Source organism: Candidozyma haemuli (assembly GCF_002926055.2).
Source record: "Candidozyma haemuli strain B11899 chromosome Unknown B_2014730914, whole genome shotgun sequence".
NCBI classification, from domain to species: Eukaryota; Fungi; Ascomycota; class Pichiomycetes; order Serinales; family Metschnikowiaceae; genus Candidozyma; species Candidozyma haemuli.
Window position 1 is genome coordinate 752498 of NW_020289902.1, and position 20754 is coordinate 773251.

At 46.3% G+C, this 20754-nt stretch overlaps 8 protein-coding genes across 8 annotated transcripts; all 8 read right to left on the bottom strand. All coding sequences in view use genetic code 12, as the record gives it.

The window, feature by feature from the left end:
• Positions 1-230: 230 nt before the first annotated feature.
• On the bottom strand, positions 231-1721 carry FRS2 (phenylalanine--tRNA ligase subunit alpha; the record flags this gene model as incomplete). The annotated part of the gene is made up of 1 exon (XM_025484898.1): positions 231-1721. The coding sequence occupies one exon, from the start codon at positions 1719-1721 to the stop codon at positions 231-233; it is 1491 nt and encodes a 496-aa protein (XP_025339829.1).
• A 2678-nt stretch (positions 1722-4399) lies between these two features.
• Positions 4400-5863, bottom strand: LPD1 (dihydrolipoyl dehydrogenase; the record flags this gene model as incomplete). The annotated part of the gene is made up of 1 exon (XM_025484899.1): positions 4400-5863. The coding sequence occupies one exon, from the start codon at positions 5861-5863 to the stop codon at positions 4400-4402; it is 1464 nt and encodes a 487-aa protein (XP_025339830.1).
• A 441-nt stretch (positions 5864-6304) lies between these two features.
• On the bottom strand, positions 6305-8497 carry CXQ85_001182 (alpha-mannosyltransferase; the record flags this gene model as incomplete). The annotated part of the gene is made up of 1 exon (XM_025484900.1): positions 6305-8497. The coding sequence occupies one exon, from the start codon at positions 8495-8497 to the stop codon at positions 6305-6307; it is 2193 nt and encodes a 730-aa protein (XP_025339831.1).
• A 159-nt stretch (positions 8498-8656) lies between these two features.
• ALG5 (dolichyl-phosphate beta-glucosyltransferase) lies at positions 8657-9634 on the bottom strand (the record flags this gene model as incomplete). The annotated part of the gene is made up of 1 exon (XM_025484901.1): positions 8657-9634. The coding sequence occupies one exon, from the start codon at positions 9632-9634 to the stop codon at positions 8657-8659; it is 978 nt and encodes a 325-aa protein (XP_025339832.1).
• A 144-nt stretch (positions 9635-9778) lies between these two features.
• On the bottom strand, positions 9779-11377 carry CET1 (polynucleotide 5'-phosphatase; the record flags this gene model as incomplete). Its single annotated transcript, XM_025484902.1, has 1 exon — positions 9779-11377. The coding sequence occupies one exon, from the start codon at positions 11375-11377 to the stop codon at positions 9779-9781; it is 1599 nt and encodes a 532-aa protein (XP_025339833.1).
• Positions 11378-11580: 203 nt separating this feature from the next.
• IDP2 (isocitrate dehydrogenase (NADP(+))) lies at positions 11581-12819 on the bottom strand (the record flags this gene model as incomplete). Its single annotated transcript, XM_025484903.1, has 1 exon — positions 11581-12819. The coding sequence occupies one exon, from the start codon at positions 12817-12819 to the stop codon at positions 11581-11583; it is 1239 nt and encodes a 412-aa protein (XP_025339834.1).
• A 1006-nt stretch (positions 12820-13825) lies between these two features.
• KAR4 (Kar4p) lies at positions 13826-14983 on the bottom strand (the record flags this gene model as incomplete). Its single annotated transcript, XM_025484904.1, has 1 exon — positions 13826-14983. The coding sequence occupies one exon, from the start codon at positions 14981-14983 to the stop codon at positions 13826-13828; it is 1158 nt and encodes a 385-aa protein (XP_025339835.1).
• A 215-nt stretch (positions 14984-15198) lies between these two features.
• GEF2 (Gef2p) lies at positions 15199-18216 on the bottom strand (the record flags this gene model as incomplete). Its single annotated transcript, XM_025484905.1, has 1 exon — positions 15199-18216. One exon carries the CDS (start codon positions 18214-18216, stop codon positions 15199-15201), a length of 3018 nt encoding a protein of 1005 aa, XP_025339836.1.
• Between the last annotated feature and the right edge of the window lie 2538 nt (positions 18217-20754).

The window sequence follows — 20754 nt, forward strand, 5'->3', positions numbered from 1 at the left end:
GATTATTGGCTGCGAAAAGCCGTCAATTATGGGTACACAATTGCATGAGAAATGGAAAGGTAGAGAAGTGATCAAATACTTAGAAATAGAGTCTTTCTACTAGGAATCCCTGCTTAAGGCACATAGGAAGGCATGGCAGATGATTTTGTGCTTTTTTGTGCTATTGTGGTCTCATCGCATGTCTATCACTCCTACACTCGTTTCTTATATCATTATATTCTGTCTGATGCTCAGCCCACTAAATCCTCGTCTAATCTGGCAGCTGGGTTCGTTTCTATAAAGTCCAAAGACACTTTGTGGCCCAACAACTCTCTAATGTTCGACACACCATACTTGATCATGGTGGGTCTCTCCAACGATAGACCCCAACCGAGCACACGCAAGTTCTTAGGCAAGCCCATAGGCTCCAACATCTCTGGTCTGAACATACCCGAGTTACCAATCTCGACCCACTTGCCGAGACCCTTGTGGAAGGCGAAAATCTCCATAGATGGCTCGGTGTAAGGGTTGTAGGCGGCCTTGAATCTCAAACCGTCAACACCCATCTTGTTGAAGAACTCTTCCATGAAACCAATCAAGTCTCCTAGCGTGACGTCGTAACCTGCGAGCACACCTTCGACCTGGTGGAACTCAGCCAAGTGAGTGGCATCAACGGCCTCGTTACGGAAAACTCTGTCGATGGAGAACAATCTCGTTGGCTTAGGGTCCTCGGCCAACTTCTTCAACATGGCAGAGGAAATGGCAGTGGTGTGGGTTCTCAAAACCATCCTAAGCGACTCCTCTTCCTTCCATGGGTAACGGTAACCAATGGAGCCAAAGTCACCGTCTTGATGCACAGCCTTGATCTTGTTCAAGTAGTCCTCATCCTCGGGTCTCTTGGCGTTCTTTGGGTCCTTCAAGTAGAAAGTGTCCTGCAAGTCTCTAGCAGGATGCTGCTGGGGAACGAACAAAGTGTCGAAGTTCCAGAAACCAGACTCAACGTACTGGTTAGAAGGCATTTCGGTGAAACCCATGGAGAAGAAAATTTGTCTGAACTCTTCTCTAACCTTCATCAATGGGTGCAAAGCACCGGAATCAGGGAAGACGCCCTCCGAGTTGAAGTTGTAAGGCTTGAATTCGGCCTCTTTCCATGATCCAGTGGTGATCATATCGCTGGTAATGTCTGTTTCGTATGATTTAATCGTCAAAGAGAACTTAGGGCCCTTGGACACCTTGTAGCCGATCTGCTTGGTCATAGTAACCAACTTTCTCTTCTTGAGCTCGGTCAATTCCTTCTTATCGTCGAGCGTGCCAGTAGACTTGATGGTCTTCAAGTTCTCCACAACAACATCCTCAGGACGCTTGTCGACCTTGGAAACCAACTTATCGCCATCCTTAGCGACCCAGCCGTTCTTGAAAGCCTTACCCTGGCCCAACTTTCCAACTGCACCTAGTTTAGCATTGACATCACTGATTTTAAGACCGTCCAAAGACTTCAAAACTTCATCTAGCAATCTGATTTCATGCGAACCAGAAGTCAAGAACTCCTCGGCTTCCTTGGTCAAAGCCCAAATATCCTTTTCGATCTTGTCGAAGGTGATCATTTCCTTGGCCCAGAGGGAGGCCAAAGAGGCGTGTAGAGCGCCCGAGTCGACATTTTTGAATTCCTCAGATTCCAAAGTATTAGGAATACTGCCGTGTTTGTCCACAGCTTGAAGAATCTGGACTGGTAGTTCGGACATGGTTGGTTTGAGTCTATGAGTCAAAGGTGAAGAAATATATATATGAGAAAGATTTTCAGAGGCTGCGATTTACGCCGTCCCGCGAAACACTGGGCACGCCAGAAGGTGTTAGTCAGGGGAGGAAAGTGCCAGAAGAGGGAGAAATTGAATGGTGTGACTAATAAGTGGTCTTCATTACTGCTTTTATGATTCAATGGTATTATCTCTGTTTTTGTATTGGGAGCTGATGTGTCATGGTGGTTGACAGACGCGCGGCTTAATGGTTGCAAAATTCACCATACAAGGAAACGAGAGGTGTTAACGAAGAAGGTGGACGATTTATAGGAATTAAGTTCAGTGTTACCTTTTTCTTTTTCCTAGATTTCCTTCCTTTCTTTAGCCTGGATATTAAGGGCTGCTTCTTTGGATAAGTGGTAAGTATTGGTACATTGACTGTACTATGGTAAGCCTCAATAAGCAGCTATGACTAATGCAAGGATAACAGGGGAAGCTGGTCTGGGGATGAAATAATACTTTTTGGCACAGAATAAGCTAAACATCGGAACTTTACCTTCATACGGACGGTCTAAACATTCTATGCAAATGATAACAAGGGTGACTTCTAGTCACGGTCAATAAGGTTTAGACAATGTGCTTCTCTGATTTAAACTACATAATGCTCTTTGAAAATTCACGGTGAGGTTCATTCTCTAAGATGGCTTTGTTGTTGCCTGTTTGGGTAACCGTTGGGAATCTTTGTGTCTATACACCAACAACCAAATCAGCGTAGGTCAATTGTCATGCTGAAAGACCCAAGAATGCCACAATTGAATGCTGAATCCAGCTTCCCTTGGTTTATCCAAATAAATAGAAGAATATGTAAAGTCAATTGCATGAGTGGGGAACAGAAGAAGGTTCAGACAAAGGTCCAAACCGTACCTTGTTCAGTATTACCTTTCCCTGCCCCAGCAACCCAACGCGTTCTTCATGACTCGATGCCATTGCACAAAGTACAACTTACACTTCTATGAGACACGATGACGTCGAATCAACGAATAGAATCCCCTCGCATGTCTTCACTAGGCAAGTCACAGAAGAGCCATCGCGAGAGATAAGCGCCCACACATTGATACGCAAAAGTGGACCTGAAATTTCAGCCCTGATTTTTGACTTCCAGAGAAGCTAATTAAAGGGAATATACTTCGATTGTTTCAGTTGTGTAACTTCCAGTGCATTGATTTAGTCAAACGGGTGTGGGGCGTCAAGTGGTGGGTGACACAAGGCTTAGGCAATTAGTTTAAGCATACTAAACGTTCAAAACCAGCCAGGGCATTCAGAATAGCAATAGAAGAATGTCCAGGGAAGTTGACAGAATAAAGGGTTTTCTTTGCCTATCCTTAAATATCCATCAACCGGTATCCCAGGAAAAGAAGCAAATGTAACATCAGGGAATGGCAACAGTTTCCTCGTCTAATGTATTCTACGAGTAAACCTTCCCTACTGCTCTACAACACTTGCCACTTACAAGCCCAGAGGTCTAAAGACCTCTGCCTTGGTTTAGACCTCTGCCTTGGCTTATTTGGTCAATCAGACCGAGCGTCAGTGGGCCAGACCTTGCCTGGCAATCATCACGAAAACCATCCAAATCCAGCCAAAACCACCTCTACACAGCGGCACATTTAGCCGCCAGCTAGCACCTTTTTTTTTGCCAAGCAGCATCGGATCAAGAGCACCGATTTTCCCGCTAAAAAAAACCAACGTCAAATCGTCCCAGCAGCAAACCAATAAACTGCATCCCTTTCAGTCCAATTCCAAATGTAACCTCCCGTACGTTGCTCCCTGCTTCCACCTCTGCCTCTGCTCCTGCCTCTTTTTTGCAACCATTCCTGTGCCCTGCGCCTGGCCAATGACTCTTGTCATCCACCCACAGCCAACCCATCACCACCCAGCCAACCCAGACAACCCAGCCAAATCCAAACAAACCCCATTTAACTTCTAATTATAACCAGCAAAGCTTCGTCGCCACTGGGCCCAGAAAACACAAACGCTGCTTCCATCACGTCTTGCGAACCTTAGTCACTTGCATTACCTTGCTCATGCGGCTACACCAATCGGTGTGAGAAGTTCGCATTGCTGCCAGAGAAGCCACGGCTGAGAAGACGAAGGGAAGGACGAAGGATGGAAAGGGATCGAAGGGGAAAATTGATAGACCTCGTAAACACAAAGCATCAGTCACGCCGTTTGGTTGAATTGGGCTTTTTTTTGGGGATATTTGTTCGCTGCTTGCAGATCGCTTTGTACGATTGTTTGTCTTTACGTTCTTTGCTCCATTCTCGAGGCTGTACAAAGATTGCTGCGAAAGAGCTTCTGCGTCTATATAAGAAGCAGGCCCGCTGTCTGTTTTGTAATTGGTACCAAATTATATATTCTAAATATGGGCTGCTGTGGTAACATTCTTAAGATCATTGTTGCGATCTTCCTTCCACCATTGGGAGTGTTCTTCGAGACGGGTTGCTCTGGTGCCTTCTTCTTGAACATCCTTTTGACCTTGCTTGGTTACATCCCAGGTATCATCCACGCCCTTTTCATTATCCTTACTCGATAGAAAGAAAGACAAGAAGCTTACGTATAATGCACATACCTATTCGTCAACACGTGTGTAGATTTCTCTATATATGATTGGACCCTGATGCGTGGAATTAGGCATTGAGTGGCTTGTCGAAAGTGGCCAAGGCAGCTTCCTTGAATGCTTCAGACAAGGTTGGGTGGGCGTGGCACGTTCTGGCAATGTCTTCGGTGGAGGCGCCGTATTCGAGGGCCAAGCCACCTTCGGCAATCATCTCTCCAGCGTTAGGACCAATGATGTGAACACCCAACACTCTCTGAGTCTCAGCGTCAGCAAGAAACTTGACAAATCCGTCAGTGTCCAAGTTGGTCTTGGCTCTGGAGTTAGCAACGAATGGGAACTTACCAACCTTGTACTTGATACCGTCGGCCTTCAACTGCTCCTCGCTAGCACCAACCCAAGCGACTTCTGGGTGGGTGTACATGACAGAAGGAATGTTACCGTAGTTAACGTGGCCGTGGCCGTGCTTGATGTACTCAGCAGCAGCGACACCCTCCTCTTCGGCCTTGTGGGCCAACATGACACCGAAAGTAGCGTCACCGATGGCTCTGATGTGTGGCTTGGCGGTTCTGAACTGAGAGTCAATGACAATTCTGCCCTTGTCGTCTTCCTCAACACCAGCAGCTTCGTGGTTCAAGCCGTCGGTGTTTGGCTTTCTACCAATGGCAACCAACAAAACGTCAGCCTCCAAGTCCTCGGTCTTACCGGACTTGACTTCCTCAACAGAGATCTTGACGCTGTCGCCCTCTCTCTTACCGCTGGTAACCTTGGTTCCCAACTTGAACTTCAAGCCCTGCTTCTGCAACAATCTCTGGGTCTGCTTGGCAACCTCACCGTCCATACCGGCACCAATAGCGTTCTGGAACTCAATGATGGTAACCTCAGAACCGATTCTGGAGTACACAGAGGCCATCTCCAAACCAATGATACCACCACCAATGATGGCCATCTTCTTTGGAACCTCCTTCAAGGCCAAAGCACCAGTAGAAGTGACGATTCTCTCCTCGTCAATCTCAATGCCTGGGAATGGAGTTGGCACGGAACCAGTGGCAATGGTGATGTTGTCAGCAGTAACCTCGTATGGGTCAGAGCCATCGATTGGCTTCACCGTAAGAGTCTTGTCGTCCTTGAAAGCACCGTGACCCTTCAAGTAAGTGACACCGTTCTTCTTGAAAAGCATCTCGACACCCAGAGTCAAACCCTTGACAGACTTCTCCTTGGCAGCCTGCAACTGGGTCACATTGATGGAGGCCTCACCTGGAAGGTCAATACCTCTGTCCTTAGACTCATGCTTGATCTGGTGGTACAAGTGTGTGTTGTTCAAAAGCGACTTGGATGGAATACAGCCAACGTTAAGACAGGTACCACCAAGAGCACCTCTGGACTCAATACAAGCGGTCTTGATGTTGAGCTGAGCCAACTTGATGGCGTGAATGTAACCACCTGGGCCACCGCCAACAACCACGGCCTCGTAGTGGCCGGCCTTAGACGAATTGAATCTGAGAAAAGATCTCAAGGGAGCTGCGGATCTCAACATTGATGCTTGGGATTTTTTTTGTAACTAATGGGGAGAGCAACAAGTATTATATGGCGCTGCCGGGATGTTTTTTTCGAAAATGCCCTCTGGTGCTCGGAGGGAGTGTCTATAAGCTCCGTTTCTCAGAGGAAAGTGCGCTCCTTTTATAGAGGATCCCGGGCCTGGGTCGGGACTTTATCGTCCGAGAAGGAGGGTTGGGGGCATTTTGGGTGGTGAAGAAACCAGGACAAAATGTGAAAAAATAGGTAGCAGGTTGTTTGGGTAGTGAAGGTTCCAGGAAGTCACGTTTTCGGCTCGGAATGTTCCGGAAAACGTGGGTATCTATAAATACGAGCGTTTTCTGGTTGCGACAAAGTCCGAATTTGGGTGCAAAAACTGCGATCCTGACTGGTCCTCTGACTCTGGCTGACTGCTGCTTTGGAGGAACCTGGTCCTTTGACTTCAAACAACCTGTTTCTTTCCTTCAATGTGTTTCTTTCCGTCGAAAACCTTAAGTTCAGCAGCGGCCAAATCGTTGGAGTCTTTCTTTAGACTCTTGACGAGATCGGTAATCTTCTCGCATAGGCCTTTCCGGTCCACCTCGTAGCTGTTCCAGAAGGCTTCATCTGTGAACTCTTCACAAACAAGCCATTGAGATAAGGCATGGATTCGAAGCTCGTAGTCGGCCTTGCCGATTCGATGGTCTTGGTCGCCAATCTTTCGTATGTACCGTGAGGAGTAGTCGTACCTGTCCTTGGTAGAAACCTCGTTGTAGAGAGGATTCATTTTGGGCATATGGACATGAAGAAAGATAGTTGATGGGTCTTCGGATTCGGGAGTTTCTTCTTTGAACCGTTTGACAAGGTCTCGGGTAAACTCGTTCCTCTGGAACATATAGAGCCGCAGGTCTTTGCCCTGGGAACGAAGCCATGTACGCCATTTACGTGCATACGTTTGTGATTCCTGGGGATCTCTTTGAACAAGCGTACTTTCGTCAAAGAACGTCTCTCCAGGCTTATCATGGACAGGTCTGTCGATACCCAGGAACTGCACTTCGAATTCACAAAGGTAGTATGGTTCGTTCATGACATGCAATGCAGGTACAAACGTCTCTCTGTCTCCAGAACCATGAACACCTTGGTAAATAAGCGGGTAGTAAAAGTCCTTGTGGATGTTGTAGTAGGTAGCAAGAGCAAGGCTTCGGAAATGCTCTCGTTTGGAGAACACCAATTGTCCACTCTCCACGCCTCTACCTGATGGAGTACCATCTAAATCATGGAAATAGATTTCCTTATCATGGTCTGCGCCAGCATAATCGCTAAATTGACGTGTGTTATCGATTCCCTGTCTCTTGACGACCTCACCGATATTATACCGTGCAATATCGTAATACAATGGCGAAGTGCCCTTGTGCCAGATATCAGGCCAAAGAATGAAGCTAGTTTCCAAGTAAGGCTTGGAGGTAAGCAAGTAATCGACATTCTTCGTGACAAAGTTGTCTGCGTCCAAAGCAATAGTATGGTCAAAAGAAGACATGAGTAAAGCAACCGCTTTAAGCTGGAACGGATTCTTCCCCAACACTTCAAACGTAGCCAGGCCCAAAACACGTTCAGTAACAACACATTTCGCCAGGAGTTTTGGTGCAATCTCCTCGCACGCCTTTCTATTATAGTCCTTTTCAGTATCAAGCACGATCTCTATAGGTAATTCAGAACCAACCTGGCGAAGCTGCGCTGCAAGCATCAACGCTCCCGGAAGGTGAAGCCCATTGGCACTAATGGCAATTCCTTCTCCAGAATAAAGCTCTTCTGGTGGTCGTGGGATCAGTCGAAGCTCTCTCACCACATGGTCGTGAGTTGTCTGGAGCTCTTCAAACTGGTCATCTCTAAGCGTCACTCTCTTCCTCATGAGCCATTTTTTCGAGTAGGTCGGCTCAATAATCTCGTGGAACGAGTTTCCGTTAATTGGTCTGCCGACCTCAGCCAGAGTGAGTTTTGTGATCCGTGGGCTGCGCTTCACCAAGATATCATCAAACACATGTTTAAAGTACTTCTGTCTGTCAAATTTCAAAACCGTCTCTTCATTGAACTTTGCCTTGAGCTCCTTATCGGTCGTATCCTTAAGGTAATCATACACAATGGCTTGTTTGATCTCAGCCTCGTGCAGCTCCAAGTACCTAGCCTTGAGCTCACCAAGAAGCGTATAACTCTTTTGAAGCGTCTGGTAGAAAAGGTACGTATAATCTTGTTGCATCTGTTTCTCCAAGTCCGTTCTGAGAATCGTCTTGTACTCTTCAGTGTACTTATCAGAGACATCTTTGTGGATCTGCTTCAAGAGCTCACCACCGTTCTTCTCCAACTTTTCAATAAGAGCCAGTGTCAATTCGGCTTTCCCCATAGGCACGTCTTCAGAGAACTTGGCGATCTTCCGAAGACTAGGATTGATCTGCACAAACTCTTCGTCCACCACATAGTAGCGTGCTTGGTCAGTTCCAAACTTCCAGATACCTATGCCAGCGGTTAAACTGGGCCCGTTTACCAAGGCTACTGAGGAGAAGCCGAGGATGTATATTAGATTGAGTAAAGCGAAGGTGGCCAAGACGATGAATAGCGTCCTGCGGTTCTTACCGCTCACGTACACCAAGAGGTCCCGCATGGCCAGATCTATATCGTGGTTGTTATCTGGTGAATATTTATGTAGGCTGGGTAGGCTTCGCGCCGAGCCTATTTTAGTCGGTGCGCGGGTTGGAAAACCTACCACACAGAGGACAAGCTGCCGATATGGCGTTGTGGGATGATAAAAATAGCTCTTTTTTTAATGGTTCACGGCCCATTGATGTCCACACTCGTCGAGCTCGTACACACCAAGTAAGTATGCCAATCTGGTCACCACAAGGTCGATGGCCATCTGGATAGAGTCCTTGGCCAAGTCCACCTTGGACCCGTCGACTTCTTGCCAGTTGACGGCGATCTCTGTGATAGGGATGTTCTGGAGCTCAGCTAGAAGAAGCACCTCCACGTCAAAGATCCATCTTTCTGTGTGCATGTGGGGGAAGATGGCTTGCACAGCAGGACGGTTGAACATCTTGAACCCACACTGCGTGTCTTGGATCTTCCTTATGCCAAATATATACACCAACGTATGGAGGCCGTACATCAAGAAGTTTCTGATGAACGAACGTTTAACCACGGCGTCTGTGTTCACCATGTGTGCTCGCAGTCCAATGGCAATAGCAGCATCGTTGGTTCCTTCAAGGTTGTCAAGCAACTTCTGCACGTCACTAAACCTCGTAGCTCCATCAGCGTCGGCGAAAAGCATATACTTACCGGAACCATGCAAAAGACCGTGTGTCACGGCACCTCCCTTACCTCTGTTTTTGATCAACTTCACCACACGCAACACGTGGGCTGGAAGCTTCAACGTAGCAGCGACTTCCAACGCGTAAGCTGCCGTTCCATCCTTGGACCCGTCGTCCACAATGAGTATCTCATACTGGCCCTTGTAATTTTCATCCAAATACAGCACAGCCTCTTCAAGCATCTTGCCCAATCTGGACGTTTCATTATAAGAAGGAACAACCACACTCAACAAAATACCTTCAGCAGCTTCAGGAGCCTTCAATGATGTGATTCTGGCTGGTAAGTGGTGAACTGTGCCTTCTTCATCGTTGGTAGCATACAACAGCTCTTCTGGGTGTGCAGGACGTGGCTGGTGTGAAAATAATATCACCAATCCATACACCAACGCCAATGCAGTGAAAACAGTAGAAACGATGAAAAATGCCAAAGACATAGCCAATGTATGAACTAACCAGTGTGTGGTACTTTGGATTCCTTCGTTGACAGCAGCAGCCAGGCAGCGCGCTGAGACCTTACTTGTATGCAGTACAAACTCGTCCCTGTTGGGCCTATCTGTTTGCAGCCATTGGAAACCCACTTACTTCGACGCGAGTTTGGTTACTCTGTTGTTGAGGATTCTGGCGTTGTTCAAGAAAATTTCAACAAGTTCCTCAAACCTGATCGTGTCTGAACCGTCTCTGATTTTATCGAAACCACGGAAAATCTCCACGGGGTCCATTTCCAACTCCACCTCATGGGACGTGTCGCTCTCCATGACAGACTTACCCAGTTTGTTCTTGGTTGCTTTGGGAACACTGACTTTTGTGAAATCGAACCTGGTAACCGTCGGCGTGTGGTTCCACGTGTTTCTCTTTTTCATTCTTGTAAGCGAAGGTTTGTTCTTTTTGAGAATTGGCTCAACACTGTTCTCTGGAACAGGGAATTCAAACAGCATCAGTAGACGAAGGTCGTACATGGACATTGGGTTGTGGATGTAAAGATCAGAAACACGTTTCTTTTCAATGGCAACGTACCTGGGCGGCGTCAAGGTATTATCTTTACTGATTCTGACCTTCTTGGGCTGCTCGTTACGTTCAGTGATTTGGAAGAACTGGTCAGTGACATCTGAATCCAAAGTTGAGAACTTCCGGCCCTTGGCGCCTGTTTTACGTTTTTCCTCCTGGAAAGCCTTCTCCAACTCTTCCAAGTAGTTGGTCATCTCTTTCCAGCCCACTTCGTGTACGCCCATATCGAAACGAACATTAGACAGTTTCGTATAAATACACTCAGTGGAAACGCCAAGGTCCAAACGGCGGCCAGTAGACTTGTCAATGATTGTACCGAACTTAAGCTCAAGCTCCAAGAATTGTCTATTGTCAAGAGGGATTTCCACAAAGTTGGCATATATCCACTCTGCAATTGTCCTTACCACAGATGGAGGTGGAAGCACACCAGTGACAGAACACTCCAAGTCCACCGAAGTCATCTGGCCCTGGTTAAACACGTGTTTGTCTGAAACGCCCATATTGCCGTTTTCTGCTGGTTCTGTAGGGTGCTGTTTCTGGACATGTCCTTCCCACTTCTGAGAAGTTGGGATCCACTCTTGTGCCCAAATAGGAGGGTTATTATACCGACGAGGTTTTCTGTTTCTCGAACTGCTTTTAAGTTTATTAAGCGTGGCAATTTCTTTCAGGTCAACCACAGAAGATCTTTTACGTTCAGGCGTAGCTGATCCTTCTCCATCTTGCTTTACTTCAGGTGTCTCTGATTTCTTCTCTTTAGTCTTTTCCACTGGCTGTTCTGGCTTTTCTGTCTTTTCTTCAAGTTCCTTTTTCACTTCTGTCTTTGGAGAAACTACTTCCTTATCGTCAAACTCAGTGCTGACTGGAATAGGTTTCGTTTCTTCAACACTGGTTCTGCTCACATTAGTTGTTTCTCTGCCAGTAGTAAAATCAACATCCTTGTCATTGGTAAGACTGGCAATTGAGCTTCTGTATGGACGAGGAGTTTCAGTGAATGAACCATCTGAGTCTTTGTGTTCAGCTGCTGCTGCTGGAGCTGGGTCGTTTAATAGGTTGTTGATGGAGTGTCTTTGGTGAGGAGAAGCTGATGGCTTGGGCTCTGACGATTTGGATGAATCGTCTTCAGGTTTCTTGGCAGGCTGGGATTCGCCATTAAGAATAGAACCTACGTTCATGGTTGGCTAGGAAGGTCTTGGTTGTCTGAAGTAGGATGGTTCGTAGATGTAGATGATGGAGCGTTTTTGGCGATTTTCACACGTGACGTGTCACGTGTTTTCACTAAATGGAATTTTTTTGCAACCATTACCACTACATAAAAAAAGCCTAGATATTCTATAACGTGCAATAATATTCTTTATGTAGCCTAAACCCCAGATATTTACTTGCCCAAGGCCTGAGCCAAGTTCTTGTCCAAACGCGACTTGACGGCGTCAATGAACTCTTCGGTGGTGACGTAAGAGGAACGGTCGGTCTTGCCCTGGGTCAAAGCCAAGTCCTTGGTCATGATGTTGTCCAAAGCAACGGTGTCAATGACAGCCTTTTCAAGGTTCTCACCAAAGGTAACCACATCCGGTGTGTTGTCCAATTTACCTCTTTGGATGATACCTCTAGTCCAGGCGTAGATAGAGGCGATGGAGTTGGTGGAGGTCTCCTTACCCTGTTGATGCTGTCTGAAGTGTCTGGTGACGGTACCGTGGGCGGCCTCGGACTCGAAAGCCTTTCCATCTGGAGTCATGAGAACAGAGGACATAAGACCCAAGGAACCAAAGCCCTGGGCGACAATGTCGGACTGGACATCACCATCGTAGTTCTTCATGGCAATGATGTAACCACCCTTAGACTTCAACATCTGGGCAACCATATCGTCGATCAAACGGTGCTCGTACCAGATACCAGCAGCCTCAAAGTCCTTCTTGTACTTGGACTCGTAAAGGCCCTCAAAGATATCCTTGAAACGGCCATCGTACTTCTTCAAGATGGTGTTTTTAGTGGAGGAGAACAAGTTCAACTTTCTGTCCAAGGCAAGTTTGAAACTCAGCTCGGCAAAGTCAGTGATGGACTTGTCGGTGTTGTACATGGCCATTCCGACACCTGGGGCATCGTAGTGGTAAACCTGGTGGACCTCCTCGGCAGAGCCATCATCAGGCTTGAAAACAAGGGAAAGCTGGCCAGCCTTGGAGAAAACAACGTCGGTGGCCTTGTACTGGTCACCGAAAGCGTGTCTACCAATAATAATTGGCTTTTCCCAGGTAGGAACCACACGAGGAATGTTCTCAATGACAATTGGTTCACGGAAAACAGTACCGCCCAAGATGTTTCTCAAGGTACCGTTTGGAGACAACCACATCTTCTTCAAGTTGAACTCCTTCACTCTGGCCTCGTCTGGCGTGATGGTAGCACACTTGACACCAACACCATACTTCAAGATAGCCTCGGCAGCATCGGTAGTAACCTTATCCTCCGTCTCGTCTCTGTAGAGAATACCCAAGTCGTAGTATTTCAAGTCAACATCCAAGTATGGAGTAATGAGCTTGTCCTTGATGAATTGCCAGATGATTCTGGTCATCTCGTCTCCGTCCATCTCCACGATGGGGTTCTTAACATCGATTTTAGCCATGGTTGAAAAAGTCTTGATAACGTGCTGGAGAAAAACCTCTTTCAAATCCTGGGGGCGAACTCGCGAGGTTATATACTATCTCCGGGGGGAATTTTTAATTGTCTGGGGAAACCAATGCATATCCAATGGTATCCTCGGCGAATGCGACCTAGAGAGAGCCACAGACGCAGAAGGAATTGTATCCCGATTTGGTAGCCCTAGACGCGGAAAAACCGGGCGCCCTACCTTATCAGACGAAGTTGAGGGGCGTATCTTTTATGATTTCCGAAGCCGGCCTGCTTTTTGAGATTTTGACTCCATCATGTCACGTCTGGGTTTGACTCTTTCTGTGTCGCTCACTGGTCGCTTTCGGGCCTTGAGGGGGGACAAAGCCAAGGGTGGTGTAATTTTTTTCCCCACCTCGTACTGCATACAGGCACAGGGCTTTCGCGCTCCACCTTGGCCCTCATTGTGGTGCGTCGGTAAGTGGGCCTGATCGGTGGGGCCGATGATAAATCAAGTCATGAGGGTTAGGTTTTTGGAGACGTAGTAAGGGGCTTTCGACAACACCTGCAGACGACTTGGAGTGGTTGGGTTTTCTTTTGGTGAAACGGTGCACCGGCGAAGTCCGACTCCGTTTTCGTGTCGGAGTCAGAGTCACAAACGGTTGACTCCCACAATTGAGTTTCCGAGAAATATAATCCGTACCATTTAGTCGCGGGGCTTCCGACTTTGTCCTGCTTTTTCCGGTCCATGCCCGCACCGTTACCCGGTTCTAGCCTGCGATGAGTGAAAAACTGAGAAACCACAAAAAGAAGAATGCAAGACAGAACAAAAAGAATAAAAGCTTATAACTCCTGCTTTCCACAAATGAAATCAATTATTAATTGGTATGTCTCCCCCTCGATGTTGTGATGATAACCTAACTCAGCTCACTCAGAGTGCAAACGATGCTGAGAACTTTCCTAATCCAACTTATTTCTGACCATCGATCTGAACAAGAAATTTTTAACTAACAATTCTAGATTCATGAAGGACTCTTTGGCCTCAATCCCTCTATCTCACGTGTCTGTGGCACCAAAAATTGCTGAACGTGGCGGTTGCCGCCTCCAGTGTTCACCGTCTTGTGCTTCACCGTCAGCTTCGACTGAATCTCTTCTTCGTACTCTTCTGGGTTGAAATTGTCAACAAGCACGTCTGGCAGCACCACCACCCAGCCTCTTCTCATCCTCACGGGCAACCTATACCCTGTACGGCAAGGGATAATGTGCAACCGACGGTTGGAATTGGAGAAGTTCTCTGCCACTCTGTAGATCGCTTCAGGCACAGCGTTGTTGTAGGCAGCACCAGGGCTTCCCACCGGTGACATCTGCAAGTCGGTGTCAACGTTGCAATGGATCAATTCAGCGTCGGTCGATCTTCTGACTGTACCAGTGATGCACATCCAACAGTGCCATTGGGTTCTCTGGAACAACGACGTGCCATTGCCATTTTTGGCTTTCTTACCCTTGAACTCTCCATGGTAGAAACCATCATTGACTTGGCCAGGAAAGTAAGGACTATTCTCGTCCACGGGAACAAACACCAATTCCTCTGACCTTCTGAATTTCTTATTCCATTTGTCGCTGTTAAGAAGACTAGACAATTGCTTAATGTTAGCAGTAGTTGTCCAAATAAAAAGAAACCCTGGCTTAGCACAAAGCTTATACAATGGCAACAGTTCCAATAACGGTAACAAGAACTGGTTCTCCACCAACGCGCCTATCATGATCACATCGAATTGAAGAGCGTGATCCCTAACCCACGAATTCAAAAGCGGTACAATTTGCCTAGTTTCAACTCTCACTCCATAAGGCTTAATAGCATGCTTATCCACCTGCTTCTCCTTCAACTCCTTCAACTTCTTCAACTTGGGGTACCCTTCAGTAGGATTATCAACATTTCTGATAAACTGGGTAGAAGGTTGTCCTGAATGGACATACTCATTCTGGTAATCATTAACAAACGGTTTATGCTTCTGGTTAGCCCCATCAGGCAAAGGAGCATCAAACAACCGTAACACTGGCTTGGGCTTCTCTCTCTTCCTTTCCTTGGTAGCATACTTGGATACCACGGCGTTGGGCGCTGGAGGAGCGTATACCAGGGAAGAAGACATACGAGACCCGTATTTCGAATAGGTGTACATTGTTTAAAAAACTAGAGAACTAAATAAAATGGGGAAAGGGCGTCTACTTATACCAGTTTGCCGAGAGGGTCTGTTTCAGGTGGCGCGCCCAAGACGTTTTTTGCAGCCAAAAATGAAACATGGAGGTGGTTGCAGTACAATGGCTGCGAGCCGTTTGAGACAACCCTCATCTCTAACAAAACAGAAACATGTAAATGATTTCTCTAGGCAAGTGCTTAATGCTGTTTTGGTCTGCGGCAGAAATCCACGAGCGCTTTTTTGTGGAGAACGCCGTAGTACTTTCCGTCTTTTTGTAACACCACGATTCTTGTACCGATCCTGTCGAATATAAGATGTGCCAACGTCAACGAGGCATCGTAGTTGATGAAAATTGGATCTGTGTTGACGTAGCGAGTAACGTTGGTGAGTGAGTTCAAATGTGCTTCGTATGCTTTTCTTTCGTTTTCAAAGTTCACATATTCGTCGTTGGTCCTGTAGTTGAAGTAGTCCTCAGGAGGGACGTCTCTGTATGAGTTGTTGCGCTGGAAGTCAATTGCGAAGCCGAGTGCTTTTAAGTTATGTTCAAGGTACGGCTTCCACGCTGAGTCTAGGTAAGGGCTGATTTTGAATACCCGAACGTAGATATCGTCGGTGATTTCGAACTCATGGGAAAACTCGCTGATTCTGTCTAAACAGAATTCCAACTCCGAGAAGAACATTGTACCCACGCAAACCCCTTCTTTTATAAGAGGAATACAGCCGTCTAAAAGTGACTTTTTGGTTAACAAAGTAAGCTTCGACCATAAGACTCTGGTAGAGACATACGGCGTCTCGGTGACATCGATATGGAGCTTTTCTTCAAGTCCAAAACTGCTCAATTGGGATACGTCTGATGGATCTTCAGATGAAGTACTCGAACCCTTGTTGTTGGAGCTGTCTTCCTCGTCGTCGAGCTCATGTCTGTCTTCTTTCTTGCAGAAATCTCCATCAGGTAAAAGCTCACCAGCAGAAGCAAATGGATCAATTGCTTCAGATTCAGGAGATAAGAATGGGTAATCGTTGGCAATGAGCAAGGCTTCGTATAAAGAGTTCTCTTCGATAAGACCACCAACCCAGTTGGCGACTGCAATTGCAATGGCAATAGGCAACACATATGTATAGGAACTTGTGAGTTCAAACAAAATAGTGACAAGAGTGATGTTCATTCGTGTAACCCCTGCCATGAAAGCGCCTGCGCTTATCATTGAGTAAATACCCAAGTCCACACATTCGCCTGAATTCTCAGCACAAATGTAGTTCATGACCTCGATATTAAGATGCTCGTCAAGCGTAAATCTTTTATTTGCAAGCTGGATAGCCATGCCGAATAATCTTCCGAAAAGTGCTCCAACAACCATGGATGGAACATAAATGCCGCATGGTACCTTCAACCCAAATGTAATGAACGTGAGGATGATTTTTATGACAAATGCAACAAGCAAGCGCCAGAATTCAGCCACGAATTGGTCTTTGTTAGTTGGACACAAGGTTGTATCTAATTCATGTCTGTTACAAGACGTAGCGAGATCCAAGACTAATTCTGAGGACGCCTGTTTTGTATATGGGTTCCAGAAGGTTACCACTCCGGTAGCCAATGCAACGCAGAAGATGTCTACCATTGGATGGCCTTTGATAAACCGAAGCTGGCGGAAAGTCTTTGGCCACCATTTGGTGAAGCGAACAAAGAAAGCGCCAAACAAACCGCCTGCAATTCCAATGATGACGAAGAATGGAAGCTCGGTAGCTTTCCAGTCAGACTCATAGTTAAGCTCAAACAACACTGTTTTATCAGTCCCATATGGGTTCAAGAATTTAAGGAATAACGTAGACGTCATGGCACAAATGAAGATGAGGAATAATTGATGCGATGGTAAGTAATGGTTGATCTCCTCTAAAATGAACAAGACACCACCCAACGGGGAGCCAAAAGCTAGGGCAACCCCCGAAGATGCAGATGCAGAAAGAACCTGCTTTTTCAAAAGATCATTGCCATTGATATAAGGGAAGAGTCTGGTGAAGATATTACCCACACAGGTAGCTAAATGAACGTAAGGCCCTTCTTTACCAAGCGCCATTCCCGATGCAATTGCAAAAATCAAAGCCACAGTTTTAGCAAAAAGGGTGTATGATCCCAAGAATCTTCTAATGACGAAACCAGATAAGATCGTCTTAACTTCAGGGACACCGGAGCCTGCTCCGGAATATATAACTTTGGCAGATTTCTCAGGGCAATCAGGATCCATATTATAATCGTCATAGGTGGAATCGGCGGTCAGGATTGGACTTTCATCCTTCAAATGAGGAAGTCTGGATGGAATTTTCGTGGTAAGTGTAATCATACCAGCAGAAAGAGCCAATGCCAAGGTGAGAATAACGTAGATGGCAAAATCAAGTCTCACGTATTTGCTCAATCTGTTGCCTTCAAGCAAAGTAGACCACGAGACCCAGTCTGGGCATTCTGAAGTAACATTGGAAAACACGCTTGATGAGTCTACGGGAAGGGAACAGCACGACACCTGGGACGCAAACCAGTTTGTCTTACAGTAACCATGCTTAAACCCAACAAAAAGCACCTCAAACTTATCAATAAAGAATGCAATGACGGCAAAGAAAAATGCAATGATGCAAATCAAGACCCATTTACCCAAAAGAAGGTACGAATTCTGGAGGAGCGAAAGGGGCGTTTGAAAGACAGAATCGCCATCATCACCACTCTCTGGGTCTGGTGCAGCTCCCTGTTTAATCATCATTCCGTGGTGAAGGCCATAGTTAAACATATTCATCAGAATGAACGCCTTGGCCCAGTCTATGGTGGTAAAGTCGTCGTAGTACCGCTTGAAACTCGACAAAGGGGTATGTACAATGGAGAAAATCCGTGAAGCCATAGTCTTCACAGTTCTATGGGTATGAACAGACTGGAGCTCTTCAAACTGGCGAGAGGGAAACGGTTCAAGCCCATGGGACGGTCTGTGGCGGTCCAACATTGGCGACCTAAGGCCGATTTTATTGAGCAGCCGGATCCTCTCCAACGAAGAGCCAAACTCTTCCGTTCTAGGCAGTTTGCCCACATTGACGCCCCGTGTTGAAGTATTGGGTCCTCTGAGTGGCGTGCTAGGAAGCGTTACACTGCCCTTATTTGTATTACCAGGCGGCAACAGAATGGTCACGCCAAGCCCGTCTGCGGTCAGCTTCGAGTGTTTTGGCGCTGGCCGCATGTTCAATTTTTGTGCAAATGCTTAGAAACAGCTTATGGGTGTTGTTTTGATGATGGGATCAACGAAATCCGGGGTGCTTCTGATAACACGAAAAAAAGCCATACAAAAAATGCAGGTAAAGAATGCTCCCCCCACTTTCGCAGCCAAGCCAAGACCAGCTGAAACCAGGGAAGTAGAGAAGTAGTGAAGAGAAGGGGTGGAAATAAGGGTTAAAAAATGGGTCAAAAGTTGTCGGTCTTGGTGGGAATCAGGCTCTATTTATACTTGTGTGGCGGGTAGTTTGGCTCGGCTAGTAGGCGTCTCCAGAGGAATAACCGACTGGGACCGTTTATGAGGAATTAGGAATTATTTATTTATAGGCAGAATCAACAATGACGTCTTTTTTTCAGCCGAGTGGGAGAAGGTTCATGAATTGCTGGTTTTTACCTTTTTTTTACGAACTGCCGTGGCTTTCTATTGGCACTCATAGTGGTTTGTTGCAGCAGCTTGCAGAATGCACTGCGTGATGGGTCAATGTGGAGACTTGACTTTTGCAGCCACATTGGATGGAGTGGTTAGTTGGTGGGTATTTGGGAGTTTGGTAGTATGGCGTTGGTAATTGAAGGATGGTAGTGGTTAGGGACTTTTTTGGATGGTGGCTTTGTGGTGGGGATGGTAGTGGAGGTGACGACAAGGTAGGGTAGTGAATTGTATGGTCATCTTATTTGGCGATTTAAAGTTTGGCTGGTAGGTGAGGTTTGACGGTGTTGCCAGGTGGAGTTTCCAATAAGGTCCGATGGGGAGTACGGAGAGGGAGGGTATGGGAATTGGGGAAGACAACTGGTTTCGTGTTTGTATGGTGTCATTGTTGGTGGTGCTGTTTATTGAGTTGCAAGACACGAGATTGTGGAAAGTAGGCAGCAAATTGGGGTTTATTTAATTGGCTTATTTCTCTTGATTTGCTTTTTCTTGTAATTTCTTGTGATTTGTTCCTTCTGTATGGATAAGTAGAGGGTGAAGACCAGTAGGTAGAAGATGTATACCAATTACTACCAGAATGTCTCCCTACCAAGCCCAAACGAAAAGAAAAGTTTTAAATTGGCCAATTTGCTGGAAGTCGATTGATACCTATTCCTTCGTCTGCTTAACTACCTCCCCTTCGACTCATTGCATAAGGTATCCTTCCAACATCATTCAGCATTGAACAACGCCAATTGACAAGTTCCATTTCCCCTACGCCAGCTACATCTCTACAACTGAAGCCCCCAAGACCTTACAATGCCAGCGTGTTCTGTCACCGTCCAACGGTTCAATTGACAGCATTATCACACTTTTTCACTGACCAGTCTGACCCGCCTCGTTCATCCTCTACACCCAAAAGTCCTCTTTTAATGTTTTTATTCAGTCGTACAGTCTATTGTCTAGCTCTGCTGCAATCTAAGGCCGTGGAAGTTGTTTGCTCTGAAAATAGCGTCACCCTCAGAGTAGCCTCTGCCCAAGCCGAAGCCGACACCAATCCACACAGGGAAAGCTCTTCTTCTGAAGAAAAGAATGGAAGCCAAAACACCGCCACCGAAACCCATGGCGGTTTTGATCAAAGTGTTGGACAAGACAAGGTCCCACTGGAAGTTAGTATAAAACATCATCAGTAAGCAAACTGGTTGGTACATACCTTGTTGTTGAGTAGGTTCTGAGAAGTGCTTTCTTGTTTGTCGGCCATTCTGGTTGTTAGTATAATTGATCTATCTAGGCAAAGGTAGGGGCACTGTTGCTGGACATACGTATTTTGCTTGTGAGAGACTTGAAAAACAAGCGAATAGATTTGGTTGGCCAGTTGCCGCGTATGCAGGTTGCTACCAGTAGTTGGAGGAAGACAGTCAAGGGATTGGGGTGTAGAGGGATGGTATGGGGATTTTAAGGGCGGAAGTTGGTTTTGGAAAAACAGGGTTTTACTCCTTGGGTATTGTTTTCTTGTAGCTTTGTATTGCTGGTTGATTAGCGGTGGTGTTTGTCGAGAGGACGCTCACAAGACTCATAGTAGGCAGACGAAAGGGAAGCATTTGGAAAAGGAAACAAAAGAAACGAAAAAAGAAGTCCACAGTTGACTTTCCAGTCTGATAATATTTTTAGTCTGGACCGACTTCAGTGACTTGCTGGAACCACTTCTTCCTGGTCGACGTTTGGAAGGTGTTTCGCAGCCATTTCAACATATGGCCAGACCAGTCCATGACACCAGATGTCCAGATGGTCCACCAATACAGACAATATCTGCTTTTTCCTCAATTTAACAATGTTTTTAATTCAACTCTCGTCGCAAATTCTTCAAAAAAAAATCACTTCCTTTTGTTTATAGACTATCAACCAGTAGAGCCTTGCTTCCTCCCTCCTTCCTTCTCCCACTGGGTATCCGAGGAAAACCAATACCTAACCACCCACACAAGCACATTTAAAACACCAAACAATGGCAGCCATTGACCACCCAACCAAACCCAAACTTGTCCTCTCCAGCCCCTCAAAACCACTTATTGTTCTTATTTTTCACAATCAACGTAAACAACC